General features: G+C 35.9%; 1 protein-coding gene across 2 annotated transcripts in view; it reads left to right on the top strand.

The window, feature by feature from the left end:
* The window catches only part of LOC139119902 (ATP-binding cassette sub-family A member 2-like), a 40,371-nt gene that overhangs the window by 18,226 nt on the left and 10,501 nt on the right, over nucleotides 1-11,644 (top strand). Inside the window, exons 10-19 of one of the 2 annotated variants that reach the window (XM_070683856.1) lie at nucleotides 551-824; nucleotides 2,472-2,586; nucleotides 3,536-3,726; nucleotides 4,351-4,501; nucleotides 5,729-5,936; nucleotides 7,150-7,308; nucleotides 7,744-7,823; nucleotides 8,304-8,413; nucleotides 10,020-10,151; nucleotides 11,125-11,205. In XM_070683856.1, the coding sequence (XP_070539957.1) occupies nucleotides 551-824; nucleotides 2,472-2,586; nucleotides 3,536-3,726; nucleotides 4,351-4,501; nucleotides 5,729-5,936; nucleotides 7,150-7,308; nucleotides 7,744-7,823; nucleotides 8,304-8,413; nucleotides 10,020-10,151; nucleotides 11,125-11,205 (1,501 nt within the window). The remainder of the gene's footprint in view (nucleotides 1-550; nucleotides 825-2,471; nucleotides 2,587-3,535; nucleotides 3,727-4,350; nucleotides 4,502-5,728; nucleotides 5,937-7,149; nucleotides 7,309-7,743; nucleotides 7,824-8,303; nucleotides 8,414-10,019; nucleotides 10,152-11,124; nucleotides 11,206-11,644) is intronic. The other variant, XM_070683854.1, reaches the window with a different exon arrangement.

Raw genomic sequence — 11,644 nt, 5'->3', positions numbered from 1 at the left:
TATGGTGCAAGAAATATTGATGATATAGTGCAACTGTTTGAGTTTTAGTTTTCTATCATGAAATCTGATGCTGCACAGTTTCAGACTGACAACCTCTTTAGTTCATCATCCTCTAACTGTCCTTGGGAATTCAAACTACTGTACCATATGTCCAGGGAACAAACTGAGCCTAATTGTTGTTTCAAGCAGACTGAAAGATTTGGCTCTCGATTGTGGTCAGCATAGGAAGATTAAAATTTAATCTGCAGGTAGATAGATTGATAACGAGATAGGTGGATTAGATATGACAATTGATTGACAGATACATCAGATATTGCATTTCTTGCAGCATTATGCTAATTCCCTGACTCCATGCTTTTAAATGGCACCTCAACATTTCACACTGGTACTAGTCTTAATACAACACGGTAACACAAGGGCAGGAATTGTCTGTTTTTGCATTATCATCACTAGGGACTGTGCTGTGCCATGATAAGTAAATAATAAATAAATAAATAAATGAATAATGATGATAAAAGTCCCTTTAAATGCATTGTTTGCTTGTTTTCAGGTGTGGTGTTTGAAACTAATGATGATGGTGGCCTGCCATCTCACGTCGTCTACAAGCTGAAATTGAACAGAACCTATGCTCCATGGATCCTGTCAACTCAGGATAAAGTATGGAGACAGAGTCACCAACACCCTGAACCAATCACAGATATGCTGTTTCCTTGGTTACAGGATGTCATCGATAGAGCCATTATCAAGAGCAAAACTGGAAAGCTATTAGTTGAGCCTGGTGGATACATTCGGGAGTTTCCCAATCCGTGTCATTTAGAAGACGAGTGAGTACTAAAAATCTAGCCAACGCTTCTACAGGTTTCAAATGACCCAGTTATTTTTGCATTTTTCAATTGGTTTACCAGGCTATGAAAAGGAAAATGTGGGTCATTTGGTCATTGTGATAAGTGCAAATACCTTTTGACATAGTGTCAATGTATTGTCCTCTATATTTGTGAAGATTCTATTGTCTCTTGAAAAGACCCTATGCTACTGTAACATCCTTTAATTTGAACCCTTGCCAAATTGTCACCTACCACATTACTGCTACCTTTATGCATGCAGGTATTTCAATTGCAACACCTGGTCTACGCTTTGGAGTTTATGTATTAATCTGTTCAACCCCAAATTCCCTGTGAGCAGATCCACACTCACCATTGATTCTAATAGGTTTGGGTGAAATCATAGTGGTGAAAGGGTGAAACTAACCAAACAAGATTACTCTTTTTACCACTTCTTTCGAAAGACATTTGACCGTGTTTTGATGTAAATAATAGGAAGGTATTATAAAGGAGGCCAACACAACAATTTACTTTGAAGGATAGGAATTCACTTATCTTGATCATTAAAAATTAATAAATAGTCATTAAATAATATAATACTATCTTCGTTTGTTACAACTAGCTTTTAGAAAATTGGAAATTAAATATTTCCACATAGGTGAATCAGTAGACTGCATATTTTAAGTTGCGTTGCTCAGGTGATACTGGTACCTACTTTCCAGCCTGTTTAACTTCAGTACTTGTGTATTGTCTTCAAGTCTCTGCACCAACATAGTTTTAAATAATTTATATGTATTGTGTGTAGTATCATAGATCCTAAAAAGGTCTATAACAATATCAAAAAGGTACAAAGATTAAAATATATATCATACTGATAATGTGACTTGGTGTCAGTAGATCACTGACAAGAGTATGGTGTGTTATGTCTGAGGGGCATTGTGTCTAGGGGTACCAGCCTGTACTCGTACCAAATAGTTTCAGGGTAAGATTAGGGAAACTGGGAAATAAGAATTCATTGTGGGTGGTTGTATTGTAATGTTGCTTTGTGATGAGGAAACACACAAGTCATTGTGATTGCATAAGAAGGAAAGATTCACCCATGCAAAATGTCTATAGCTGTAATTTAGGGCATTGGTCATGCAATCAACAATCCAGTTTCTTTCCAGGGAAATATAGAATGACAAAATTTTAAAAGTTGCACAATATTTTGAAGTTCTAATCTGCATGAAAGGTAAATATGGGGAGAACTTGAGATTTTTGTGAAGACAAAATATTGTGCTGTGTGTATTTCAAAATGCCAATTGTCTGGCACTAATGTTTTGTCTTTGAAATATTTGAGGTTTAGTATTTCTGTATTACTCTGCACAAACATCCATGTATCAAAGGTGTGAAAAATCCAGAAGGTGTAAAGAGCAAATAGACAAAAATATCTTTTGAGGCCTGAATTAGTGAAAATCGTGACTTTTTAAAATATTGACGGGAAGATACACAAGAAGATTTTACACTTTCTGAATTCACTGTGCATATCTCTGTGGGTACCATGACAGCCATAGAGGTGCATGTACAGGGTAAATGAACATTTAGACTTTGAATCATATGATAACCCAGGACGATAACATGGTATCCATTATATTTTTTTTTTCATTTCAGTTTTTTACACAAGGGTGGACCTCCTGTGACAATTTTACTGCCGATTTTGTGGCTTTTCTACATCATTTCATTTACTCATGCTGTAGTGTATGAGAAAGAGCAGAGACTGAAAGAGGTACAGTGAAAATCAAATCTGCTATTCTTTTTGGGGGAAAAAACATCGTACATTCCATTTTTAGTAAACTGATCAGATTCATACCCCATGCCAATATTTCCCATCTGTATCACGGCAAAGAAAGTGACAATTTGCAACACAGACATTTACCAAATGTGATGATACATGTAGAATTCTGTACAGTGCTATCATTAGTTTTGAACACAGATCATAAGAAACTACCATCTGTAGCCTGTGACAAGATGCTACATGTGTGAAAAGCACAGGAACTGATCACAAAAGGGGAAAAAAGCTAAATTATAGAGCATGACCACAAATAATTTTGTTTTCTTTTTGCCCAGTTGTTCTCTTTCCCAGTTGCCGAAGAGGGCATTAGCAAATAATGATGTATTTTGTATCATGCCAGCAAGTCACTTATAAGTAAAAGCCACAGGCTCCTGGAAGGTCCTTGAATTTTAAAGCTTCCCAGAAAATCCTTGAAAATGAGCCGAGTCCTGGAAACTTGATAAACTACTCATAAATATTGTGGATCATGAAGTGATGGATCATGATATCATAAAAATTATATGTAAATTGATATGTGAAAATTATATGTCATAGAAATTACTCCTTGAAAATAGTATTTTGGACCTCAACAGGTCTCTGAAAATTGCTGTGAAAGGCCTTGGAAGTCCTTGAATTTGTGTGACTTTGGCTGTATGGACTGAGTCCATAGCGTTACAAAAGAGACAGTTTTATTGGTAATCAGTATTTTTAATGCAAATATCACAAAATCACAATCAACTCACCGGAAAGTGTTATTTAAAACATGTAAATGCATAAGCTACAGGACATATACAGCCATAATTATGTTACTTACATACAGTAATATACAGCTAATTACCTCATACATCTAATTACCATGCATCAGTATTGAGAAATAAATTTCTTCTCACATTAACTGTCACAGATGATGAAGATTATGGGACTGAGTAGTTTCATTCACTGGTTGTCATGGTTTCTCACTGGTCTGATCCAGGTCTTCATCACAGTGACCTTGCTGGTCTTTGTTCTCAAATACGGCAAACTATTCACATTCGTTAGTCCAACCCTACTATGGGTGTTTTCCATGAGCTTTTCTGTAGCAGTTGTTTTATTCTGGTAAGTTTAGACTTCTAGTTATTATTTCTTCTCATTCTGACTTTTAGGGTAAATTAAGAACTGCTCACTAGGGGATCTGTAACTTTCTAAGAAACTCTTAATCACAGTCTTTCTGACACACAATCATATTCGCTTATTTTCACTCTTGTCAACCGGAGTATGTTCTTTACACTCTTCCGTCTGTCATTTCTTCTGAATGAAGTCGTTGTTTTTAAGTGCATTTCAAAATGATATAAAGCACAACTTTAAAAAGCTTGCAAAGCACAAAGAAATGATAGACGAGACACCAGTAATTATAGCTCCATGCCCCATGCATTTCCTGACATCTTATATCTTTTATGACCATGAAATGAATATTTATATCATAATTTTGTATAGCTACCATCCACATTATATAATCTGTCCATCTGCCTGTTGGTATGGTCTGCTCCATAAACTCGGCTCACTGTCGTGTGCATCACACAGGAATTTGTTCAGAGATAGGTCACAGGTCAGAAAGTTTCGATTGTTCAAATGAAAATGTCCATCTCAAAAATACAAATGAGCAGAAGGATGTACAAAAATGTGCAAGCAAATTACTTTGGTTTTTTTTTTTCTGTTGGACTTTCTTTTTTCTCTCTGTAGCTTGTTGGTCAGTGCATGTTTCTCCAATGCCAAACTAGGCGCCGCCTGTGCTTGTATGATTCACTTACTCTTCAATGTACCCTTCTACTACATTCAAAACCTGGATATTTTGTATGGCACCGTTGTCACACCGGTTGTCAAAGTGCTCTCTGTAAGTATCTAAGCTGGCTAGGTCAAGCACGTTACAATTCCAACAGTTGCTTTGATCCGTTTACTGCAAGCAGCTGAATGCTGCAGTGCTTCAGATGAATTTAAAATAGAAAGCACCTCAAGGACAGATATTCAGATTTGCAATTTATACAATACTTTATAATCCGCTTCGTTTGTGGACTCATTTGTAGAGGAAAGGAAATTTATGTTGTCTTGTTTTTTGTGAACATTGAAATTTAATTTTTCTGTATAGAGTTTGCACAAGGATAGCAGCCATTTTGAATTGCAGTAATATTGAAAACTTTTAAGGAAATTTGTTTCTTTTGTGCCAAAATTTATATGGTAATCTCCAATTTTTATTATGATTACGACAGGGAATATTTAATATTTTGTTCAGAAAAATTGGAGTAAAATCATAGAATTTTCAGTTTTGAGATGCATACTGGTACTTCCTCAAACTCACGTTGGCATCGAAAGAGGAACAGCAAACATTGAATTCACAGATTCATTTAAATACAGTGATACTCCCTTTACAGACACCTCTGAAGGACATATCTCTGTTAAGGACACAATTTTCAATACAAAACTTACAAGTTTGCCAGAAGTTTACAATTCTATTACTGACACCATGGATATTTTGCCATTCTTAAGGATCTGATATCCCCAGTGAACATATTTCACTTGGATACAGAAGACAAAGTGTAAAATCATAGTGTTAAGACTAATGTCCTTTGGGATAATGAAAAAAGCAGAAGTAAATAAAGTAGTGCATAAAAGAATCATTAAACACATGAAAAAGTAATTCATTTACGGTACCACGTTACAGGAAGTAAAATCAAACCATTATTCAAATCTAAATTGTCAACACAAAATAGTTTTCATAAATTTTAAGTAGCATCTGAGTGAAACCAAACAACTTTATATGAAACAAATTGTTTTTGGTGCAATAGAAACTATCATTTAAATGCATGCGAATAGAGAAAGTTCCTGAGAAAATAACATATTTTTCAACTCTTTCTGAAATGTTTCTGCTCACTGGACACATTATAGTTTATTGCAGTATGTATCATGAGCAAATAAACTTTTTCCCAGCAGTTCAAATTAAAGAGGAACATGATCAAATCATCCAAATTCAGTCTGAAAATTTCTAAATTAGTCACAGCTATCGAGTTGACAGTAGTAAATATTTTTATAATGCTTTATTTGTTCATACGTGTTCTATACACAGTGTATGATGCCACCGTCTGCCTATGGTCTAGGACTCAGATACATGCTGTACTATGAATTTCAAGCAATTGGATTGCAGTGGTCCAACCTGAGTTCACCTTGGCCGGCTTTCTACAATGACATCACTGTGCTGCAGGTCATGCTTATTTTACTGATAGACTGTGCAATCTTTGTTCTGTTGACGTGGTATGTCGAAGCTGTGAACCCAGGTATGTACGCTAGTCACGCTCTTCAATAAGATGTGTCGTAGCTGATGTTGTTTTATGTCACTCTTTTGAAGCAAAGGCACCCATGCAGGAATTTTAGCCCTAGTGTTACAGGCCATTTAAAGAAAATTCTTTGTTTGCCGTCCTTGTTTTTGAAAAACCTACAAGCCAGCCAGGGGAAAAAACAAACACATACAAAAAATACAAGCGTATTGACTTAAGCTCAATTTTAAGTTGGTTCCTTTGAGAAAAATAATATTTTTATTTGTAATAGTGGTAACATTGTTTGTTTTCTTAATTTTCTCTGTAAACCTACCAGCACGGAAGGGCAAACAAAGAATTTTATTTAAAGATTTAAAGCACCCAAGGGCTTTTCGCAAGTGATGTCATTGTTCTCTCATTAATATGCAAAAACAAATATTTGTCTGCAATTTTAGATGACACTTTTGGTAATTACACAAGCAAAAATGATGAAAATACCACTTAGTAGGAGACGACTAGTGTAACTATGAATATTAAAAGACATTTATGGTTCAGACTACAAGCTATAACAATTAATTGTGACACATACATGCAACACTGACAAAATTTGTCAACATTTTAAGCAGCATTGTCTGATATCACACACCTATAACCACAAACAGTCCTAATAAAACAGACTAATTTCCTTAATGCTCTGTTGTCAAAGTTGAATTTTTTTCACTTCCTGTTTCCTGTTGTTGGTGTCATCCTCAAACACTTCACAGATTCAATTTCAAAAGAATCCAACAATGATGTGACAGTTACTGTAGTTTTGATATTTCAGAAATAAACATCAGTTTGCAGAGTATACTTGTTAAAGGTATCATGGATGATTGATCAAAATTATCTAATCGTATGAAATTATCAAGTCATACGATATCATATATCCTTGTGTGCAAAATTAATGGCCTGATAACGCCTGCAGTATGACATGAATCTGAGGGTTAAGATAATGTCGATGGCCCAGTCCAAGAAGGGCATATTTCCTATGCTTTAACACAGGTGATACGCCCCTCTTGCATTGGGCCATCGATGTGCAAGTGAAAAGGGTGTGGTCAGTGACTTCGACCTCTGATTTCAATGACCTCTACATGCCCCAGGTACTATGTACATGTACATCATTAAAGTAACCAAGCCTTTATGCCGCCTTACACGTCGGAAAGTTCATAATACTCTTTAATGCGTGTTATTTCAGGGTCTTATGGAGTTCCGCAACCATGGTACTTCCCTTTTATGAAATCTTACTGGTGCAAAGGTCATCATGCTGGCCGTAAAGGCAGCAAATGGAAAAAGAGAACGCCCTTTCACCCCAATGTCAAGGAGTTCAGATTGATGGACAAATACATATCACATGGTACGAACAGTATTCTTTGAATTTAATTTCTCACCACTCCTGCTATCATTAGCGTTTCAAACTATTGTACCTTCTGATCTGCATGTATCAATGGTCAGTTAGCCTTCATTTTGCAAACACAAATATGCTGCTGCATTTATTGATGCCAAAACCTGCATGTGTACAAACACTCTTACTATGGTGAAAGAAATATACCATGTTAAATTTCCTCTTTTGATAAGTCTAGGAAAAATCTAGATTTTGACAACAGAAAAATTTGCATGTATAACAATTTGTAGATACATCATGTCTACCAACTTACTGCTTATCATGCGTTTTATTACCATGACTTGAATGTACAGAGGAATTTTACCAATAACAGTACAACGGTGTTTACTTATCCGCAGTTTAATTTCCTGTAGTTTGTAACCATTTTTCAAATGCTTCTCTTTTCAGCAGGTGCAAATGGTACATTACTCTTAGAACGTAGACCGATTGGTCATGGTGTGGGTGTGCATATCAAAGATCTCACAAAGGTAAAATATAGTTGAAAAGTGTACTCACCATTTTTGTGTAAAATTTTGTAAAGTATGGTGTGAAACTGAAACAAACTTAAGAAACCAAATACTAAGTAAAATGAATGCACCATTCTACCAAAGTAACTTCAATAGCAATCTCAGAAGAGAAACAATCTGAAGATTTCAGCATAGTGGACTCAGGGATGCATTGAATCGCTATTCTCTCAGAAAAGCAATATTCATAAGTTTGTTGTTTTTTAGCTCAGTTTGTTACAGTTATCTTTGATGAACTGCAGATGGTTATTAATTATACCATTTATTTTGAAGTGAACAAATTGAGAACATGGATATTAGCTGATGCACAGAGCTGTACCCAAGTATAAAGAGCATCAAAGGTTTTCTTTGGTGCTTGGTTTGTTAATTGTGAAGTAAAATTTGTGGAAACAGAAAATAAACCTGTGATGTGAAAATACTTTCATGCTCTATTTCATTTTGCAGGTCTACAAAAAAGGGAAGGTGTTGGCAGTGGACGGTCTCAACCTTGAACTTTATACTGGTCAAATAACGGCTTTACTTGGAAGAAATGGTGCTGGGAAAACCACTGTCATGTAAGTATTCCAGACACCATTCAGCTGTACATGGTTCAGTCACATTGCATACATATGTATAATCATATTATTCTGACATCAATCAAGTCAATATCGGCATGTCTTGCATCTCACAGGTCAATATCTGCAACCAATGGCACTACCAGTCATTAATATGTCTATATACTTGCAGTGTTCTCAATAAGTTAATAAATGTTATGTCTATCAGGTCAATACTGACTTGTATCACTCTGGTCAATAACTATTATATACCCGTGGCCACTTTAGTGTTGATTAAGCCTGTCTGGTACAAGCAGAAATTCTGTTTGTATAAACGAAACAAAGTGGTGATCGGTGTAATAAATGTAAGGTTCACTATCGGCACCCCACTGTTAGGATTGAGATAACGTTCTACTGAAATGTCTCGCCTGCCCAATTCAAATCGGTCACAACACTGCACTGTAGACACGCTGTAAGTCTGCACTCCGACAATGAACATCATTAACAACGGTCGCTAATATCATAGGGGCAAATCCTTCAACGAGGAGGTAGCAAGCTTGATTGTTCAAAATATAAGAGATTGTGGTGGCAATCCAGCACCTAGCGAGGTACCATGAGGAGCTTACAAAGAAACAACCAAGCGTTTTAAGATAAGCGTGGAGGGAGCCAGAAAAGTTTGGAAGAGATGAACATGTATCAGGACAAGTTCCCTTCAACCGGGATGAGAAAAGTGTCGTTCATATGGTTACACACATGAGAATACATGTACATGTAAAACGCTACCCCGACTGTACTTTACTCTTACCTTTTCTCTCGTACCAAGTGAAATTGGAGTTTTATTCACGGTTTTTAGGAAAGAAACATGCTCAGTGCAAGTGAATGTTTATTTCAAAAGTTTGCATTCAAGACAGGCGATGTCTGTAATTAATCACTAGCATTTTCAAAGTGGCATTTTCTCAATTCCCGCGTCTGAACAAAGTCTGAACACGACATTTGCAATACACACTATAGTATCGTTGGTATTCATTCACTGCAATATTGAAATCGACACAAAATGTGTGATGTTCTCTAACACTGACTACATTTGAAACACATGAATTTTAGCAGATACTGAGTACTGATAGGGCAAATGCTGTGGTCAACATCATTTGTATACAGTGTATTTTACAATCACTCCTAATTTCAGGCTAATCGGCGTGTCCATGGGGTACTGATAGTAAGATCATTATCACCACTGGTACAGGAAAAAAAAATCGTTTTATCACCCTTCTGCAGACAGAATTTCTGCTTGTACCAGACAGGCTTGATCAACACTAAAGTGGCCACGGGTGTATTTACCATGGCCAATGAACATGTTATCGGTATACTTCCAAATTATTGGGTGACAGATTAATATGCCTGGTATTGTATTGTATCGTATCGTATTGAAAAATTACAGATTTTACAGTCATGATGATGCTGTGCATTTCATGCTACCAAGCAGACCGCAGCTATAAAACTCATCTGCCTAGACAATTTTTACCTCAAGTACATTAACAATCAATTACTCCTGTTCCGTCTTCAGTGCCTTCTGCTTTTTTCACAAAATCATTTTGCTCTGAGCAAGTCTATCTGTCGTATTTTTCAGGTCAATATTGACAGGTTTCATACCACCAACCAAAGGAACAGTGTTGGTTTACGGCAAAGACATCAGAAGACAAATGTCTCTGATAAGACAGAGTCTTGGAATGTCTCCACAACACGATGCACTCTTTGATAAGTAAGTTACTTGTAACTGATGTAAACTTGCTCCTTTTAGCTAAAAACTTGAAATACTGTCTGGGTGGCTGTGTAGTACAGAAATATGAAATCCACAAAGATGTTCATGACAAAAAGTACACGTAACAGTGCTATTCACATATTTCACGATGTTAGGTTCTGGTACATATGCCCTACAGATCTATAAGAGCTATCAGAAATCACTCAAATATCAAAGTGAAATAGTGTAAAGTTTACAATGAAATATTACCACGGTCGATATTTTAAAGACTGTGTTTAGACCCTGTGACAAGTTTATCTGCAGAATGCATGCCACAATATGACCATTTTCCTTTTTACAATCATTTTCACTTCAGCAGTTGGTAAGAATTAAAGTTAAGAGGAGATATACTGCTGTAATGATGCTTATCATTTATGATCAACTCCATTAAAGGGACAGTAGCTGTAACCTTTGAACTTTTTTGCAATTGTTTTTAGTGTCAACTACAGTTTCTTGTTCTACTCCCCAAAGCATTTTAGATAAACAGTATTCAGCTTGTCAACTGGGCCGGTTCATGTGTAGACTGCATTGTTATCGTTGACAAGTGAGTTTTAGTCCGGGCTCAAATTCAAATGTGAACAATAACAGTGCATTTTACATGTATACATGCTGTGTTTACAAGCTGAACTGTGAGTGTTTCAACATGCTTTGGGGAGTAGAACGAGGACTTGCACTTGATGTCAAAAACAAAAGTTGTGAAAAAAATCATCAAAAGTTACAGCTACTTCCCTTTAAAACGTACAATTTCAATTTTTCATCATGAACTCAAATCTTCATCTTCGGAGGTTTGCATCATCCACTTAAGAAAATAACATGGATGTGATATTATCTGGTACATGAACTTTCAGTACTTATTACATAAAATGTCTCTGTGAATCAATAGATTTATTGAAGAACTGAAATAACCTTATGGAATTCGTGGTTGTTTTTGCAGGTTAACTGTAGAAGAACATCTATGGTTTTACAGTCAACTTAAAGGTGTTTCAACAACGAATTTCAAAACAGAAAGGAAAAAGTAAGATATTCCACTTCATAGCGCAAGCCATATTCAATCTTTGTGCCGCCTTCTCCTTGGCAGATAGCAGGAGATCATTGCAGCTTTGCTTTTTCTTCAAAACAAAATTGAAGTTTTTCTGCCTTATAATCCCATGTCACTGACCCGTAATAGGAAATTAAAGTTTTTCTACCTTAAAAACCTGTGTCCTTGACCTTCACCTACATCATCAAGTATGAACACATGTACCTACTGTCCAAATAAATTACAAGTTAATTTTACAGAGGTGATTGATAAAGATTTTGACACTGAGGTAAAGCGGTATATTTGTTAATTACTAAATTAGGTCTTGTACTTTGTTTCCAAATTTCCCTTTGAATCTTATTAAGTAATCTTACACATTAATTACTTTGTGGCAACATTTGACAGACAAAAACAACATCAGACTCAGCCAGCTGTC

This window comes from Ptychodera flava, chromosome 20 (genome assembly GCF_041260155.1).
Source record: "Ptychodera flava strain L36383 chromosome 20, AS_Pfla_20210202, whole genome shotgun sequence".
In the NCBI taxonomy this organism is placed as follows: Eukaryota; Metazoa; Hemichordata; class Enteropneusta; family Ptychoderidae; genus Ptychodera; species Ptychodera flava.
Note: the sequence above shows the minus strand (reverse complement) of the source record. Positions and strands in the feature narration are given on the sequence as shown.